The sequence below is a fragment of the Rhinatrema bivittatum genome, chromosome 2, assembly GCF_901001135.1.
Source record: "Rhinatrema bivittatum chromosome 2, aRhiBiv1.1, whole genome shotgun sequence".
In the NCBI taxonomy this organism is placed as follows: Eukaryota; Metazoa; Chordata; class Amphibia; order Gymnophiona; family Rhinatrematidae; genus Rhinatrema; species Rhinatrema bivittatum.
The window spans coordinates 261610937-261631246 of record NC_042616.1 but is presented as its reverse complement, the minus strand read 5'-3'; the positions used below and the strand labels follow the sequence as shown (position 1 = coordinate 261631246).

General features: G+C 45.2%; 1 protein-coding gene across 1 annotated transcript in view; it reads right to left on the bottom strand.

Moving 5' to 3' along the window:
- Window positions 1–20310, bottom strand: part of TOP2B (DNA topoisomerase II beta) — a 777593-nt gene that overhangs the window by 100485 nt on the left and 656798 nt on the right. Inside the window, 1 exon segment of the mRNA XM_029589448.1 lies at window positions 13197–13394. Coding sequence (XP_029445308.1) covers window positions 13197–13394 — 198 coding nt within the window.

Below are 20310 nucleotides of genomic sequence, written 5' to 3'. Positions count from 1 at the left end.
AATTAAGCATCCTATAATTTAACAGAAGGGAAAAAGGCATGCTCATTAAAGCCGATGGCCTTTAACAGTGATATAGGGGCACTTGGCTTACAATTTAATCATGCCAAAGCCCACTACTTTAACTGACTTTTCAAATGGTTTTTACAATATTCATATATTTCTATTAATGTTCTTTAAAATCAAATATTTTTATAACATTCAAAATTACTTGTTTAAAATAGTTTATGTAATGTCTAACTGTAAACATCACAGGACTTAAACCCAAAAGATATCCATTTCCTAAAATTTCATAACAGTTGCTAAAAGAGCCAGTGAATGCCACTAACGCCACTCTGACCTAGGCACACACGCCTTTTCAACTCCTTCTGCTTAACAAGGTAGAGATTACTAAGCAGATGAGTAGGGCTTATGGATCATATCCATTCAGACCTAAGTGTCACACTTTTATGATCAAGGTCAAAGTTGTGTCTGCTTATAAATTACAAATAGTGGTTTAAATAAAAAATAATGGTCTCCCAACTTGTCATGCACTGTGAAGGGTGAGGGTGCACTTTTTCACTTGGCCATAGGTGCAAAATTGCCTGGCTATGGTTCTGGTTTGTTTTTTCATCTTGTCAACATTACTGCTGTGAGAAAAATGAATTTCTATGATATGCATTTTATTTCCATAGTTGCCAACAGTTCAAATGGAGGTTACATTAGGTGTGTAGAAGGAGATTTTATAGGAGGTTTCAGATGAAGTAAACCTTTTAAAAATCTTGAAACTATTGGTACTTCATATAGAAGCACACCCTGCAGTTGGTGATGGTAATCTGCTATTGTACTTAAATTCTTAGAGGATGTTTTCAAACCTGAGTTGAACATGTGTAAGAGATATTGAAGCAATGATGAAACTGAACATGTAAATGGATCTTCATTGACTATGGAATAAGGAAAACCTTCTCTAGTTAAAATTATAAGAACTTCTAGTTAGCAGGTTTTATAGCTGCTAAAATAACATTACTTCTGTTAAAAATAGTAAATTCATTATTCCTTTGCTCTCAATATCTATGCCGTTAGTGTCAAGGCCTGGAGATTGGGATGATTAGAGTTGTGTTAAGAGATTTGGAACTACTGAAAGTTGAATAGGTAGAATGACTACTAATCTCTGAAGCTACCGTATTTGGCGAGACCAAAAAGGTGCTTTGAGTATTATTTTCTCTTTGTTTCTTATCCTTATCAAAGTCTTGGAGATTAGTGGAGGAAAAGCATGCACGAGTCCCTTGGTCCATTGAAGGAGAAATGCATATGCCTCAAAGGATGGTCTTTTGGAACAATGTGATTGCACTACACTGAGAAAAGGTCTACTAGTGGAGATCCCCATCTTTGAAAAAGGTTTTGTACAATTGCAGGATGTATGAACTATTCGTGAGGTAAAAGATGACGGCTGAGAGTGTTTGCTATGATGTTGTCCTTGCCTGGGAGATAGATTGCTGATAGTATGAAGTTCCTTTGTATCACCAATGTTGAGATTACTTACCTGATAATCTCCTTTTCCTTAGTGTAGACAGATGGACTCAGAACGAATGGGTATAGTATGCTCATGCTAGCAGTTGGAGACGGATCTGACATCAGCACGGGTATATATACCCCCACAGGAAGCGTAGCAACTCAGTAATCTTCCTTGCAAAAGCTGTTATGGATGTACTGACGATCAATGAAATTAGTGAAACAGGATTCCCCTGACCGATTGATAGGAGTGGAGACCACCAGCATTCACAACCGGAAGGCGTCGACACCTGGCAAAGTGGACGCTCTTAAGTAAGAAAATGACATGGCCTACCTTGAATCGGTGAACCCCATGTATACTGGCAGCCTGGGCGGGATGCTGAGTCCATCTGTCTACACTAAGGAAAAGGAGATTATCAGGTAAGTAATCTCAACATTTCCTGGCGTGTAGCCAGATGGACTCAGAACGAATGGGATGTACAAAAGCTTTACTCCCAGCCCGGGTGGGAGGCTGCCTGAGGACCATGTAGGACTGCCCTCGCAAATGCTGTGTCCTCCCTGGCCTGGACATCCAGACGGTAGAACCTGGAAAAGGTATGGAGGGAGGACCATGTCACCGCTTTACATATTTCTGCAGGCGACAGCATCCTGGATTCTGCCCAAGATGCTGCTTGTGCTCTGGTAGAATGAGCCTTGACTTGTAGAGGCAGTGACTTCCCGACCTCTACGTACGCTGCTCTGATAACTTCTTTAATCCAGCGGGCGATGGTGGGCCGAGAGGCCGCTTCACCTTGTTTCTTTCCGCTGTGTAGGACGAACAGATGGTCCGTCTTTCGTACGTCTTGTGTCAATTCCAGATATCTGGGCAGCAATCTGCCAATGTCGAGATGGCGTAGTAAACGCCCTTCTTCTGATTTCTTCAAACCCGCCGTAGTAGGCAAGGATATGGTTTGGTTGAGGTGAAATTGTGAGACCACTTTAGGAAGAAAGGAGGGAACCGTGCGAAGATGGATAGCCTCTGGAGTAATTCTGAGAAAGGGATCACGGCAGGACAGCGCTTGTAGCTCCGAGATGCGGCGTGCGGAACACACTGCCAGCAGAAACACCATCGTCAAAGTGAGAGAACGGAGAGACAGGCCCCGAAGGGGTCTGAAGGTGGATCCCGCGAGGAAATCCAAAACTAGGTTAAGGTTCCACAGGGGCACAGGCCACTTCAGTGGCGGACGAATGTGCTTGACTCCTTTCAGGAAGCGAGAAACATCTGGATGCGTGGCAATGGTCTTGCCATCCCTCCTGGGACCGTAGCAAGACAGCGCAGCCACCTGAACCTTGATGGAGCTTAGGGAGAGACCCTTCTGAAGCCCATCCTGTAGAAAATCCAAAACAATAGGAATTGTGGTCGCATGTGGATTGGTGTCGTGAGTATCGCACCAGTCTTCAAATATTCTCCAGATCCTTACGTAGGTGAGGGATGTGGAAAAATTGCGGGCTCGGAGGATTGTATCTATCACGGGCTCCGAGTAACCTCTTTTCTTCAGTCTAGCCCTCTCAATGGCCAGACCGTAAGAGAGAATTGAGCCGGATCCTCGTGGAGGATGGGACCTTGACGCAGCAGGTCCCTGAGAGGAGGCAGGGGAAGGGGCTCCCCTGCCAGTAGTCTTCTCATGTCTGCGTACCAGGGTCTTCTTGGCCAGTCTGGTGCCACTAGAAGAACTAGGCCCCGGTGCTTCTGAATCTTGTGGATGATGGCGCCCAGCAGAGGCCACGGAGGAAAAGCGTATAGCAGAGTCGCTGGAGGCCATGGCTGAACCAGGGCGTTGATCCCGTGTGAGAACGGATCTCGCTTGCGGCTGAAGTATCTGGGAACTTGAGCATTGGACTTGTCTGCTAGTAAGTCCATGTCCGGAATCCCCCAATGATCCACAATCATCTGGAAGGCTGTGGGTGACAGCTGCCATTCCCCCGGATTTAGGCTTTCTCTGCTGAGGAAGTCTGTCGTGGTGTTGTCCTTCCCGGCAATGTGGACGGCGGAGATGTCCTGAAGATTTGCCTCTGCCCAAGTCATCAGCGGGGCTATCTCTAGAGATACCTGTCGGCTTCTGGTTACGCCCTGGCGGTTGATGTATGCCACCGAGGTGGCGTTGTCGGACATCACTCTGACTGCTCTGTTCCTCAGTCTGTGAGCTAATTGCAGGCAAGCTAACCGGACTGCTCGTGCCTCTAGATGGTTGATGTTCCACCCCGACTCTTCTCTGTTCCACCGCCCTTGTGCGGTGAGTTCTTCGCAGTGTGCTCCCCAGCCGCTCAGGCTGGCATCTGTGGTGAGCAGAGTCCACGTGGGGGAGGACATCTTCGACCCCCTGCTCGTGTGGTTGGACTGCAACCACCACCGTAACTGGGTCCACACTCTGGCTGGTAGAGGTAGATGCACGGAATAATTCCGGAAGCGGGGGCTCCAGCGAGAGAACAGGGAGTGTTGTAGAGGATCATATGGGCTCTTGCCCAGGGGACCACTTCCAGGGTGGAGGCCATGAGGCCGAGAACCTGCAGATAATCCCAAGCTATGGGCCGGCTGGTTCCCATCAAGGACCGGAGACGCGTCTGAAGTTTTAACCTTCTCTTGGTAGTGAGACTGACTGTGTCTGCCTGGGTGTCGAACTGTACTCCCAGGTATTCCAGTGATTGGGAAGGCTGTAGGCAACTCTTTTTGAGGTTGATTACCCATCCCAGGCTTTCCAGAAGGGCGATCACTCTGTCGGTTGCCCGATGGCTCTCCTCCCGTGATTTCGCCCTGATCAGCCAATCGTCCAGGTAGGGATGGACGAGGATTCCTTCCCGTCTGAGCGCCGCTGCTACCACTACAACCACCTTGGTGAAGGTCCATGGCGACAAGGCTAACCCGAAGGGCAGAGCCCGGAATTGGAAGTGGCGTCCCAGAACCTTGAAGCGTAGGTAGCGCTGATGATCCGGATGGATCGGGATATGTAGGTAGGCTTCTGACAAGTCTAAGGCCGTGAGGAATTCTCCTGGCTGGACTGCGGTCTTGACTGAGCGCAGAGTTTCCATGCGAAACCTCGGGACCCTTAAGTATCGATTGACTGACTTGAGGTCCAATACGGGCCGGAAAGTGCCCTCTTTCTTGGGTACCATGAAATAAATGGAATAGTGTCCAGAATTCATTTCCCATGCAGGTACTGGGATGATGGCTTTTAAGGACAGGAGCCTCGCCAGGGTAGCTTCCAATGCTGCCTTCTTGTGTATGGGACACGAAGATTCCACAAACCTGTCCGGAGGGAGATGATGAAATCCAGATAATACCCCTCTTGGATGATGGCGAGGACCCACTGGTCTGACGTAATCTCGACCCATCTGGGGCTCGATGTTCCTGAAGAAATTTAGTAAGAAAATTATAGAAAGTAGAAAATAGAAAGTAGATTGGAAACACGCTCAGCGAGTGTGCAGGCTCTCCAAACTGCTTTGGAGACGGAAATTACTGAGTTGCTATGCTTCCTGTGGGGGTATATATACCCGTGCTGACGTCAGGTCCGTCTCCAACTGCTAGCACGAGCATACTATACCCATTCGTTCTGAGTCCATCTGGCTACACGCCAGGAAAGTTCCAGATTTTTACTGCTTCTTGTACAGGCTCACTGAACCTGCTCCTCATTTGTTTACATAGAGCATAACTACTTGACTGTCTGAATCTGAACCGATGAATTCTTTATCCATTTTTCAAATACAAGATCATTGTAGACAGCATTTAGCTATAATAAATTTGTGTTTTTCTGTCTTTTGAGAACAGATGTTATTTAGATGAGTACCAACGCCAAGAGGTGATGAATCCATTTTTTTGACATGTTCTATGTTTGGTGGTTGGAAGGGAAGACTGCAGAGAAGGATGATGAAATGCTAAGAGAGATCAGGAAGCTAATCGATTTGGCAGCATAGTAATAATGGGAGATTCCAATTACTCCAATATTGACTGAGTAAATGTGACATCAGGTCATGCTAGAGAGGTAAAGTTCCTGGATGGAATAAATGACTACTTCCATGGAGCAATTGGTTTAAAAAAAAGATGAGAGAGGGAGCTATTTTAGATCTAATTCTTAGTGGAACGCAGGATTTGGTGAGAGAGGTAACTGTGGTGGGGCCACTTGAACTAATAACTGGAAGGGGGACATTATGTAAATCTACAGCTCTAACACTAAACTTTCAAAAGGGAAACTTTGATAAAATGAGGAAAACAGAAAAAAACTGAATGGTGCAGCTGCAAAGGGTAAGAGTGTACAACAAGCATGGTCACTGATTAAAAATACCATCTTAGAAACGCAGTGCAGATGTATTCCATGCATTAAGAAAGGTGAAAGAAAGGCCCAACATGGTTAAAAGGCAAAGTGAAAGAGGCTATTTTAACAAACAAACAAAAAAAAAAAACCACCCCAAAAAACCTTCTGGGAAACTATAGACCAGTGAGCCTGACTTCAGTGCCAGAAAAAATGGTGGAATCAATTCTAAAGAACAAAATCACATAACATGTAGATAGACATGGTTTAATGAGACACAGCCAGGATGGATTTACCCAAGGGAAGTCTTGCCTCACAAATCTCCTACATTTTTTTGAAGGAGTTAATAAACATGTGGATAAAGGTGACCTGGTAAATGAGGTGTATTTGGATTTTCAGAAGGCGAGGCTTCTAAGAAAACTAAAAAGTCATGGGATAGGAGGCGATGCCCTTTCGGAGATTGCAAACTGGTTAATAGACAGGAAACAGAGAGTAGGATTAAATGGTCAGTTTTCTCAATGGAGAAAGGTAAACAGTGGAGTGCCTCAGGGATCTGTACTTGGACCAGTGCTGTTCAATATATTTATAAATGATCTGGAAAGGGATATAATGAGTGAGGTGTTCAAATTTGCAGATGACATAAAATTATTTAGAGTAGTTAAATCACATACGGATTGTGTTACACTGGAGGAGGACCTTGTGAGACTGGAAGCTTGGATATCCAAATGGCAGATGAAATTTAATCTGGGTAAGTGCAAAATGATGCATATAGGGAAAAATAACTCAAACTGTAGTTCACGATGTTAGGTTCCATATTAGGAGTTACCACCCAGGAAAAAAAAAATCTAGATATATTTGTAGATAATATACATTGAAACTGTTGGCTCAGTGTGTTGTGGCACTCAAAAAAGCAAACAATGTTAGGAATTGTTAGGAAGAGAATGGTGAATAAAACGGAGATTGTAATAATGCATCTGTATCGCTCCATGGTGAGGGTGCACCTTGACTACCGTTTGCAATTCTGGTCGCCACATCTCAAAATAAATATAGTTGCACTGGAGAAGGTACAGAGAAGAGCAACTAAAATGATCAAGGGGCTGGAATGGCTCTTCTATGAGGAAAGGCTAAAGAGGTTGGTGAAGAGACAGCTGAGGAGGGATAAAATATAGGTCTACAAAAACATGAGCGGACTAGAACGGGTAAATGTGAATCGGATATTTACTCTTTCAGATAATAGAAGGACTGGGAGGGCACTCCATGAAGTTAGCTAGTAGCACATTTAAAACAAATCGGAGAAAATTCTTTTTCACTCAACGTACAATTAAGTTCTGGAATTCATTGTGGGAGAACATGTTTAGGGCCATAAGTGAAGCTGAGTTTAACAAAGGCTTGGATGAGTTCCTGGAGAAGAAGTCCATAAACTGCTATTAATCAAGTTGACATAGCTAATAGCCACTGCTATTACTGGCATTAGTAGCATGTAATAGCCACTGCTATTACTGGCATTAGTAGCATGTTTGGATACTTCCCAGGTATTTATAACCTGGATTGGCCTTTGTTGGAAACAGGATACTGCGCTTGATGGACCCTCGTCTAACTCAGTATGGCAACTATTTATGTTTTATTTCTGATGGCTCCATCCACCATATAAAGGAATTCCTTAGAATTTTTTTAATTAATTTTCTCTTGGATAGTGGATAGAGATGATGCTTCCAATTCAACTTGAGATGCTATTGAGCTTCTCTCATGTTTAATATTGCCATTAGTGTCACATGTACCTTGGTTGCCAAAAGACCTAATATCTGCATCAAGAGTCTGGCCGTAACAATCAGATGATTTTAAATTGTTTGTACTATGTTTATGAAGGTATGCATCCGTCTGGTAAGTAGGAAAGCCTTGCTTACTGCAGTATTTATCTGAGTTCCTATAAATTCCAGATAACATGTCTGATTCAGTTGGGATTTCTCCACATTCACAACAAACCATAGTATTTTTAGCATGTCAAGCACTAGTCAGAAAATGACTATTTTACAATAAACTAAACTAGCGTGTGCTGCTTTGGATTTGGGAGTAGGATATGCTCGATAGAAGCCAGTCATCTAAATACTGGAGAACTAGATTTTTTTCTTTACTTAGGTGAGCCACTACTATTGCTTGGCATTTCATACATATTCTGGATGCAGATGCTAGTCTGAAGCATAGAACTCGAGATTGAAAATATTGGTTCCCCAAAGAAAAGCGAGATTGATGAATTGGAATATAGATATACACATAAGTCTAGAGTGTTTAACCAAATGTTTTTCTATAAATGAGGGAGAATAGTTCCCAACATTGTGAATTTTTCTTTTTTTAGACAACTATTTAAGTCTCTGAGGTCTAGGATGGGACAGAGATCTCTTGATATTTTAGGAATTTGAAAGTATCTGGATTAAAAACCTGCTCCTCTTTAATTTAGTGGAACATGTTCTATTGCATGAGCCTTCATCAAGGAATCCACTTCTGCTTGAAGAGTAGTGATTAAATCTTTTTTGTGTGATGAAGAGCATGTAAATTCTCTGGGGCATATGACTGAAAATTCAGATGGTATCCTGTATTTATAATGCTGAAAACCCATCAATCTGATGTAAAAATGGTGATACAGGATGGATAAAAGAATTGAAGCCTTCCTCCAACTGGAAGGGTTTGCAAAAGTTGATAGTCAAAACACTCAGATTTGATTTGTGTGTCAGTTGTTGAGATGGTTTTTGCTGAGCTCTATTTCTTGAGCATGGCTTTTGTGGTTGCTGCTGGTGTTGGTATTGTTGCTGCACATAATCAGGCTATTTTTAAAACAAGTGTGCGTGTGCCTATACATGAGCATACGATGCACAAGCGGATATACACTTGTATTTTAAATCATGTGCAAACTTGCACGCGTATGATTTAAAACATACCTACTGTGGATAAATATGCTCCTAATTTTAAGAGGTTACTTGAGCAAACCTACTTCACATATCTCCCATAGGACTTTGCCGGCTTTAAAGCATGTATGTATGCGGATTTTAAACATGCTTGCGCGAGGGACATTCTCAGTTTTTCCAAATAGTCCACCAGTTTGCCCAATCAATCTCAAGGTCATCCAGACCCTCTTGTTCTTCATCCTGAATGCCCCCCAGTTGACCCAGACACCTCACCCTGTCATGTAAGCCCCAAAACTATGAGATCTGCAGACTTGCTCCTCATAAGGAGCAGTAGTAAAGTTGTGTGGCTAACAAGCTGCCCCATGCTGCGGCCTCTAGTTTTAAAATACAGAGTTAATCATTTTGGCCTCGTCCTGGAATGCCCATGCCCCGCCCCAACTCCACACCTTTATCGATTTGGGAGATTTCTTAAAGCAGTAAAGCGATACACCAATATTATTAAATAAAATAAAAATATGCGCTCGCAATTTCCAGCTTTTAAAATATGCGTAATTCGCATTCAGCCCAGATACTCTCGAGCAACGCTTTTAAAATTGACCTCTCGGTCTTTGTAAAGAATGGTATAGTATCTTCTCTTATTATAGTAATTGGAAATTTTTTTTTTTTATATGAATAGGACTACTACCTCCTTTTAGATAGTTGGTCAATAAATGTAAAGTTAGTGTCCAGAGCAGGGTGCATTTGCAATCTTATGTACATCCTGTCCAGAAAAGTTTACCATACTAGCCTTCTAGTAGCTATTGCTATAGACAAAGATCTTGCTTAGGTACTGACCAGGACATTCATCTGCCTCATTTAAGAGAGGGAGAAATTTTTTTTTGTTCTTCTTGATGTAAAGTAGAAGAAGCTTCTGTTATCTTCTGTAAAGTATTATGTAAGTATTGTACCACCTGTAACTGATATGTAAATACTCTAAATTGGAGCATTGCGTTTCCAATTGCTCCTTCCCAACTGAATCTGTTAATCTGAATTCTTTTATAGGTGGGAAAGATGAGAAAGCTTTGGATTTTCTAGTATTTCTCATTATAGATTACCAGAGAGCTATGAAGTAATTGAACCTTCATGTGCCCAGTACATTGCTGCACTCTGTATTTAATGTTTATATCCTCTGCGATCAGAAGAACTGTTAATGGATTTTTCCATATTTTTGGTTGAAGATCCTATAAAGCCTTAAGCACTGCTTTGATTTATCTTTGTGTTGGATAAGCTTCAACACATTAAAGTCAACGGAACAATCTTTCTCTTCTCCAGAACCACAGATAAGTAGCAATTCTCTGGAAGATTTGTCATACCCAGTTTTTTTTACTCAAAATGTCACAAATTACTCTTTGGAATAGTTTCCCTCAATTGAAAATGATTAATTTGTGACATTTTGAGCAAAAAAAAAAACTGGGTATGACAAATCTTCCAGAGGTGTGCTACTTATCTGTGGTTCTGGAGAAGAGAAAGATTGTTCCGTTGACTTTATTGAATTAGATGGGTTTCAGCAGTCTGAGTCCTCAGAATTTGGATGATAGTGAAGTTTTTGCTGTAAACCTTTGTTTCTTTTTTTGATTGAAGAAACTGGTGAGGGGGACTAGGAGTAATTCATAATAGGAATAACTGGGGTGTTTTTAAATAACAACAATAAAAGTTTTAAATTGTGATGTTTTATTATTTTAATGTGATTTATTGTACATTATCTTTGTTGTACACTGGTCTGACCAAATTTCTGTTGGTGTGGTATAGAAAATCAGAGAAATAAAATCAGGTGGGATTAAACCTTCCTCCAAAGGTAAGGAGCCCAAATCCTCCCTGGATCATCCATCAAGCCTCTCTTTACGGCACTTGCCTGACTTGGTCACAGAGTGGGAAGGCATAGGATGCTTCCCTTCTTTACGGGGCTATTTGTCCCCCACTGGGCGCCTTCTCAGAAAGGTTTGCAAGCCCTAGAAAAACTTTTCCACCCTGTAAAAGGATGCCAAATCCGTCCCTGAGTCCATGGGGCAACCAAAGCACTCTCCTTACTCCCATAGGGTACTTGGGGGGTGCTGTCACTGACCAGCGATATGCCTCCTGTGCTCCCCTCCACCAAGTCTCAGTTGGCTAAAGGGTTGCCTGAACAGCAGAAAAATCCTTGCAGGACAATTATCCTTGAATCACCAGGCAACGTTAGTCTGGGGGAAGAAAGCGTAACAGCTGGATTGCTCTTATTTGGCAAGCTGCACCATGGGAGGCTTCTCAAGTCTCGCTAACCCCTGGCATCATTACCCTTCTCAAAGGGGCTGCCTCCTTTCCACTGCTAAAACACCACCGACACACTAGAGCATGTGATTGTGGCCCCACACATACATCCAAGATCTTGTGCGCATACCTGTGTGCATTAATGTGTACATGGAACTCCAGGCTATGGCCTTACTGCGCGCACTCACACGTAAGCAGGCAAAACTCCAGGCACCCTTACTACGCTACAGCAACTTCTTTCTTCATGTGGCCAACATACAGGAATGGTGGTGTGGGAGCCAAGAAGTGCAGCTACCGTCCCAACTAACAGCATTGTCAGTTTGCTGCCCTGCTAAACTGCCTGGAGATCAATCGGAGGTGAGACAGGGGGAGAAAAGGCCCACTAGGGACTGGAAGGTCCCCTTTATTCTTTTTTTAACCTCTCAGACCTCTGCCGAATGAAATCACGGCTGGGCTGGTGGCTTCAGGGGAGAGGGCACAAGTCTTCACCACCCAAGCTTCCCCATTCCTCCTCTTTTTCTTTTGAGCCTGAACCTGGCAAGGCACAACAGCTAAAAACACTCAACTGAGGGAGAACCTTAGACTCCTTTTTTTTTTTTTTTTTTTTAAACAGGCAATCCCCACTAGGGAGATGCATGTCCACCATCTGCTGGAGACAGACAATACTGGCAGGCTAATGTCAGGGCAGGACTATATGTCGGTGACATCAGCGAATCAGTTTTCTCCATCTCCACCTGCTGGTAGGAATATATAACCCACCGGTGTGGCTTGGTCTACCTGAGGGCAAAGGAGCTTCTTTTTTCTATACTTTTAAGACCCTGATTTATCTTTGGGCATTATGAAGAGTAGTTTTCCTTTTCTGCATAGGTTTCAGGTGGTTGGGTCAAGTTTTAGACCTAAGCATATGACACACAAATCATATTCACCTTGGCTTCCCATTTTCTGCTGACATCTAGCACATAAGTTAAATTGACTTTTACCTGATCTTGATGACTTAGGGCCTCATTTTCCAAGCACTTTACCGCGTGCGATAAATTCGCATTAACAGCTGTTAACGCGATTTGCGAATGCAAATTAGTCATTTGCTGCGTTACAGGCCTGAAAAGGATTACCGCCATCCACGATAGTCCCAGACAGCCTGGGAGAGAGAGAGAGAGAGTGGTCTCTAGTGCAGATTTGCTGGCTGTCGGAGTGAGGACGCTCACTCCAAGAAGTGGTTTGGGCAACGTTCTCTCTACCTAGCTTGATGGACACTCTACCTGGGCAACAACATGCTAGGTGGAGAGAATGTTGGCCAAATCTCCGCTTGGAGTGAGCGTCCTCACTCCGACGGCCAGCAAATCTGCACTAGAGACCACTGTTCAGTCCGTAGGTCTCATGTGGAATGCGAAAGTGGCCCCCAACCCCCGACGCTCTTTTTTAAGCTCATAAAGAGCCACAAAAATGAACTTAGAATACTTGAAAATAAAACAAAACTAACCAAAAAAAAACTCCATGGTGACAGCAAGTGAGAGAAGAGATAAAAATCTTCCACATCTGTTTATAAAAGTGTAGATGTGAATCGGTTATTTACTCTGTAGATGTGTAGATGTGAATCGGTTATTTACTCTTTCGGATAATAGAAAGACTAGGGGGCACTCCATGAAGTTAGCATGGGGCACATTTAAAACTAATCGGAGAAAGTTCTTTTTTACTCAGCGCACAATTAAACTCTGGAATTTGTTGCCAGAGGATGTGGTTAGTGCAGTTAGTATAGCTGTGTTTAAAAAAGGATTGGATAAGTTCTTGGAGGAGAAGTCCATTACCTGCTATTAATTAATATGACTTAGAAAATAGCCACTGCTATTACTAGCAACAGTAACATGGAATAGACTTAGTGTTTGGGTACTTGCCAGGTTCTTATGGCCTGGATTGGCCACTGTTGGAAACAGGATGCTGGGCTTGATGGACCCTTGGTCTGACCCAGTATGGCATGTTCTTATGTTCTTATGAGAAAAAACTAACTTGGCTCGTGCAGGGACAGCAGCAAAAGAACTCCTACGCATGCTCACAGAGACTTTTTTCAGTCTGAGAGCCGTAAGATGTTTTTCTGTAAGGCTCCGGCTGATAACATTACCCACTTGTGTGGCTATTTGTTCCTGCTTGTCCACGGAAAATTTACTATGGCAAGATACTTACAACAAATGCAGAAACTAACTAGCACCAAGGGCACAAAGGAAAAACAAGGAACTGTTCCACATACCTTCTTCTTCTTTAGCAATTTCTTACTGGCATCAGCCTTCATGGCTGATGTAACTTCTGGAACTATTCTTCTCCCAAAAGGTGAAGGCAAGGTTTCTTCCAACTGTAGCTTCTTCATCTTGGGTTTGCCAACTTTGCCCTTTATTGCTTTTCCTAAAAGTCCTGCTAAACTGTCTTCTTTTTCTTGTGCTTCCACTCTCTATAATAGAAGATAAAATAGTGTGGTTGCCATGTTAGTCTACTTGAATGTGCGGAAATAAAAGTCAATAAAATGATGGAGAAAATTATTTAAATAACATGAACACTGTTTTATATGTACTGTGGAGAAGCTTAAATTCTATGCAGATAGCAAGACTGCATAACAAATGCTGTTCTGACATTCAAGTCTTTTCTGTACTGGGAATCAACTATATTACTAGCCAGTATGACACTGCCTTAATATACTTACCATTTCTTAATTGATAGCTTAAAAAATATGAAATAAAAACTGAAACAGAAATATAGTACTAGTTTCGATTCTTTCTAGGAATTCTGATATCATGAAACCAAAAGATGTTCAGATTAGAGGTCAATATTCAAAGGTGTTTGTCCAGCTACATTTAAACTTAGCCGGACAAAGCCAGTTTTTAATTTTCTGCCCTGCCATATAGGTAAACTTTAACTGGGTCAGTATTTTACAACAACTAACCTGGATAAAAAAAAAGAAGAGGTAGGAGGGCATTCTGGAGACGGGTCTTAAGTTTAGCCAGGTAGCACCAATATTTAATGCTACCTGGATAAATTTATTCAATTAGGTCTGGTTATGCTGCAGAGAAAGTCTAACGTTATCCAGTAATGTTTACCCAGGTAATTTTAGGCCTAATTGGCTATATTCTACACATAGCAAGTTAAGAAAAATAAATAAATAAATAAAAACCTCTTGGACAAGCAGGCCCAATTCCCTAACAGCCACAAATAATTTTAAAAAATGTCAGAGTCAGCACTCAATCCCTTTCATCCCCCCAAAATAATTTTTAAAAAGGCGAGGGGGAGGGGATTGGGCCTGCTGGTCTGAAAGGGCTTTTTTGTTTTTATTTAACCAGCTATATTCAGAATACAGCCAATTAGGTCTAAGGTACTCGAGTAAACCTACGGTAGGTGGATAACATTAGCTAAAGATATTCAGCAGCACAGTTAAAGTTAGCCAGATACCTTTAGCCGAGTATATGCAGCAGGAGACTTGTCCTCTTGAATATTTGGCTCAAGTTATCCAGGTAATTTTACCCAGATACCGTTGCCACTCACAGGCCTTCTGAATATGGACTTCTAGATTACCATTTATAGAGGGTTATGATTGCTTAGTCTTTCTAAATGTCAAAGTGGCTGATGATTTTAAATCAGCAGTATTATCACTTTTTAAATTTTCAATAATCTTTCAAAAGAAATCTCTCTTCTCCTCCCATGTGAGAAACCTCGGAGTCATCATGGACAACCAACTGAACCTAAAAAAATTTGTCAATAACACCACAAAAGCCTGTTTTTTCAAGCTACAAGTCCTAAAACGACTGAGACCCCTTCTACACTTTCAGGACTTCCGCTCTGTTCTTCAAACCATCATTTTTTCTAAGATAGATTACTGCAATTCGCTTCTGCTCGGACTACCAGCTAACACCATCAAACCTCTGCAGAACGCTACGGCGAAGATATTAACCAAGACCAACAAAAGAGAACACATCACACCTATTCTGCGTAACCTTCACTGGCTTCCAATCAAATTCCGTATCCAATATAAAGTGCTAAAGATTATACACAAAGCCATACACAACCTCAACCCAGCGGATCAAACCATCCCCTTCCGACACCACAATTCCGCCAGACCGATCAGATCTGCCTATAGAGACACACTTTACGCCCCCCTTATCAAATCCTCCTTAAGGAAATGAGCTCTCTCCACAGCTGGCCCTTCGCATTGGAATGCCCTCCCGCCAGACCTCTGGCAAGAAAGATCTCTGACAACCTTTAAAAAAAAGACTCAAAACCTGGCTATTCTCTCAAGCTTTTCAGTAAATTCATAGGACCCATCTGCCTTTCCCACTACAACAGGAATGCCTTTGCAGTTAAGTTTTCCAACTCTTACCCAGACCATACCTCGCAGATAGGTCCTGCTTCAGTCAAGTTGACAGTCACGTTTTCCCATCTAGTTCATCAGTCAAGACCTCAGTCAAGTTTTCCGAACTTTTACCAAACCCTACCTCGTATACAGGTCTTGCTTCTCACTTTTACCTCAATTTTTTAGCTCCTGGTCACGGAGGAGTAGTTTCCATCATTACATTTTATTTTCTTTCTTAGCTTTGCCTGCTATATATCTGGAAGACCATAGTATATATATGTTAAATTTGATCCCAGTTCCAGTAACTCTTGTTTGATGTAAAGCTTCTGTTTTATGCTTCCCTCATTTTGCTGTAAACCAATTTGATATGTTCTTTTTGCACATGAATTTCGGTATATAAAAGTTCAAAATTGGAGAAATTTCTTACCTGATAATTTCGTTTTCCTTAGTGTAGACAGATGGACTCAGGACTAATGGGTATAGTGTACTCCTGTTAGCAGTTGGAGACGGATCAGATTTCAATCTGACGTCAGCCCCTAGTACATATACCCCTGCAGGAATTGCAGCTCTTCAGTATTCTCCTCGAAAAGCATTGTGGATATATGTGTGACTGACTGATTGATTAACTTAATAATTTGGTTAACTTGGATAACTTCATTGATTAACTTCATTGATTAACTTGAACTGGTTGATTGACTATAGCTGGAGACCGCCAGTGTACTCAACCGGAAAGCGTCGACACCCGGCAGGGTGGATGCCCTAGGTAAATGAAAAACATGGCTTACCCTTGAACATTTGAGGGCCCTGCGTGACGGCAGCCAAGGGTGGGATGCTGAGTCCATCTGTCTACACTAAGGAAAACGAAATTATCAGGTAAATAATTTCCCCATTTCCTAGCGTGTAGCAGATGGACTCAGGACTCATGGGATGTATAAAAGCTACTCCCGATCCGGGTGGGAGGCTGCCCGTGACCCACTTAGTATTGCCCTTGCAAATGCTGTGTCCTCCCGAGCCTGAACATCCAGACGGTAGAATCTGGAGAAGGTATGGATGGAGGACCATGTAGCTGCCCTGCAGATCTCGGCAGGTGACAGCATTCTAGTTTCTGCCCATGATACTGCCTGGGCTCTGGTAGAGTGGGCCTTGACCTGTAGAGGTGGTGGCTTGCCAGCTTCTACGTAGGCCGCCTTGATGACTTCCTTGATCCAGTGGGCGATGGTTGCCTGTGAGGCCGCTTCCCCTTGTTTCTTTCCGCTGTGAAGGACGAAAAGGTAGTCCGTTTTTCGTACGGGCTCGGACAATGCCAGGTATCTGGATAGGAGTCTGCCGATGTCGAGGTGGCGGAGACTACGGGCTTCTTCCGAATTCTTCCGGGCATCCGTCTTTGGTAGCGAGATGGTCTGGTTAAGGTGGAAGTGAGAGACCACTTTGGGGAGGAAGGAGGGGACCGTGCGTAGTTGGATGGACCCCGGGGTGAGCCTGAGGAACCGCTCACGGCAGGACAGTGCTTGTAGTTCCGATATGCGGCGGGTTGAACACACCGCCAGCAGAAACACCGTCTTCAAGGTTAACAGGCGAAGGGTCAGGTCTCGTAGGGGTCTGAAGGCGGTTCCCGCTAGGAAGTCCAAAACGAGATTGAGATTCCACAGAGGTACGAAGCGTGACACATCCGGGTGAGAGGCTATGCTGTCTCTCTCGCTCTTGCAGCCGTAGCATGACAGGGCCGCCACCTGTACCTTGATCGAGTTGAGGGACAGGCCCTTCTGTAGTCCGTTCTGTAAGAACTCCAAGATCACGGGGATAGTGAATGACCGTGGTTTGATGTTGTGGTCTTCGCACCAGGCTTCAAATACTCTCCAGATCCTTATGTACGTTAGTGATGTGGAGAACTTGCGTGCTCGTAGGAGGGTGTCGATTACCGCCCCCGAATATCCGTTCTTTCTCAGGCGAACCTTCTCAATGGCCAGACCGTAAGAGAGAATTGAGCTGGGTCCTCGTGGAGGATCGGACCTTGTTGAAGCAGGTCCCTGTGTGGGGGCAGGGGTAGGGGTTTTCCTGCCAGCAGTCTTCTCATGTCTGCGTACCAGGGTCTTCTTGGCCAGTCCGGAGCCACCAGAAGAACTAGTCCCTTGTGTAGGTGTATCTTGTGAATGATTGCGCCCAGTAGGGGCCACGGTGGGAAGGCATATAGTAGGGTCCCCGGGGGCCAGGGGTGTACCAGGGCATCGATCCCTTGGGACTGTGGTTCCCGCCTGCGGCTGAAGTATCTGGATACTTGGGCGTTGGATCTGTTTGCCAGAAGGTCCATGTCCGGTGTCCCCCACCGATCCACTATTATCTTGAAGGCTGTGGGTGACAGCCTCATTCTCCTGGGTCTAGACTTTCCCTGCTGAGGAAGTCTGCCGTGATGTTGTCTTTCCCAGCGATGTGGATGGCGGAGATCTCCTGGAGGTTTGCTTCCGCCCACGCCATCAGGGGGTCTATTTCTAGGGACACCTGTTGGCTTCTGGTTCCCCCCTGCTGGTTGATATAGGCCACTGTCGTGGCGTTGTCCGACATTACTCTGACCGCTTTGTTTCGAAGTCTGTGGACAAACCGCATGCAGGCTAGTCTGACTGCTTGCGCTTCTAGGCGGTTGATGTTCCATCCCACCTCTTCTGCATTCCACTGCCCTTGGGCGGTTAGCTCCTTGCAGTGTGCTCCCCATCCTCGTAGACTGGCATCTGTGGTGAGAAGAGTCCAGGTTGGGGAGGAGAGACTTGATCCCCGGCTCATGTGGCTGGGCTGCAGCCACCACCGTAGCTGGGTCCGAACTCTGCCTGGGAGTGATAGACGTACGATGTAGTTCTGGGACCCTGGGCTCCACCGTGATAAGTGAGCGCTGTAGAGGTCTCATGTGGGCTCGCGCCCATGGCACAACTTCCAGTGTGGATGCCATCAGCCAGAGGACTTGCAGGTAATCCCATGCTGTAGGGCGAGGGTCATCCAGCAAGGTTTTTGTAGCCGGTTCCACAATTTTGATCTCCTTGTGGGGGTCAGGCTGACCTTGTCCTCCTTGGTGTCGAATCGGACTCCTAGGTACTCCAGCGACTGTGAGGGCTGTAGGGAGCTTTTGTTTGTGTTGACTACCCATCCTAGGCTTTCCAGTAGAGTTCTGACTCTGCTGGTTGCTTGGCGGCTTTCCTCCGGTGACTTTGCTCTGATCAGCTAATCGTCCAGGTAGGGGTGAACAAGGATTCCTTCCTTCATCAGTGTTGCCGCCACCACCACTATTACCTTGGTGAACGTCCGGGGAACTGTAGCTAACCCGAAGGGTAGTGTCCGGAACTGGTAGTGACGGTTCAGGACTTTGAAGCGTAGGTAGCGCTGATGTTCCTGATGAATGGGGATGTGCAGATAGGCCTCCAAAAGATCCAGGGATGTGAGAAACTCTCCTGGTTGTATCACCCTTATAACGGATCGTAGGGTTTCCATGCGGAAACGAGGGATCCTGAGGTGGCGGTTGACCGACTTGAGATCCAGGATGGGCCTGAATGTTCCCTCTTTCTTGGGAACGATAAAATAAATGGAATAATGGCCAGTATTTATTTCCTGTGTAGGTACTGGGGTTATGGCCTCGAGTGCCAGTAGTCTGGACAGTGTAGCTTCCACCGCCGCCCTCTTGGAGGGGTTGTGGCAGGGGGACTCCACGTACTTGTCCGGAGGGGTTCGTAGGAAATCCAGGTAGTACGCCTCCCGAATGATGGCTAGGACCCACTTGTCCGAGGTTATCTCGACCCATCTGTGGTAGAATAGGGTTAATCTGCCCCCTATGGCTTCTTCCCTCGGATGGGTCGGCTGAATCTCATTGTAGAGTGCGGCTTGTGCCTGTACCCGAGCTGGCTCCCCTTTTGCTGTGCTTGGTTCGAAAGGACTGGTTCCTGCCCGTAGGGCGGGGAGCTTGATAGTTGTTCCTGTAAGGATTGAAGCGCTGCGAACTTCTGCCCCTGGAGGACCTGGGGAAGGAACGCTGATTTCTCTTTGTCTTATCTTCCGGGAGTCGCGGCAATGGGGACTCGCCCCATTTGTCGGCCAGTTTATCTAGTTCGCTGCCAAACAGGAGGGATCCTTTGAAGGGCACCCTTGTGAGGCGCGTTTTGGAAGATGCGTCGGCCGACCAGCTTCGGAGCCAGAGTTGTCTCCTGGCAGCCACCGCAGAGGACACTCCTCTGGCTGCTGTGCGCACTAGGTTGGAGGCAGCGTCCGCTAGGAATGATATTGCTGGTTCCATGTCTTCTCCCGGGGTGTTGTTCCTGGTTTGTGATAGGCAGGCACGTGTCACCATGGTACAGCAGGCCGCAATTTGTAGAGACATAGCGGCGACGTCAAATGATTGTTTGAGGATGGACTCCAGACGTCGGTCATGAGCATCTTTGAGCGCAGCTCCTCCCTCCACTGGGATAGTGGTGTGCCTAAAGACCACGCAGACCATAGCATCCACTTCTGGGCATGCAAGAAGATCTTTGGTTGCTGGGTCCAGGGGGTACAGGGCCGCCAAGGCTCGTCCAACTTTGAATGTGGATTCCGGAGCGTTCCATTCCAGGTCAATCAGCTGCTGCGCTGCTTCTAACAGGGGGAAATGGCGAGAAGTCTGTCAAAGACCCTCCAGCAGGGGGTTCGGTTTCGGTTCCCCCGGAGTACCTGGGCCCGGGATGGCGAGCTCCGTCAGACATTGATTGACCAGGTCCGGGAGCTCGTCCTTTGTGAAGAAGCGTCTCATGGTTCGGTGCGGCTCTGTTCCCGGGGGGAGCTCCCCTTCTTCTAGGGGTTCGGCTTCTTCCTCAGAGGTGTCCGAGTCCCCGTAGGTGGGGCTTCTGCGTAATGGGAGCCTGTGCCTAGGTCTTGAGGGGCCTGGAGCATATGGGTCCTCCGGTGGAGCATGTGGTTGGCCTGCCAGAGGTTCAGTTTGCATCTGAACAAAGGCGTGAATCCCCTTGAGAAACTCCACCCATGGTATGGACACCGGGTCAAAGCCGAGAGGCGCTGG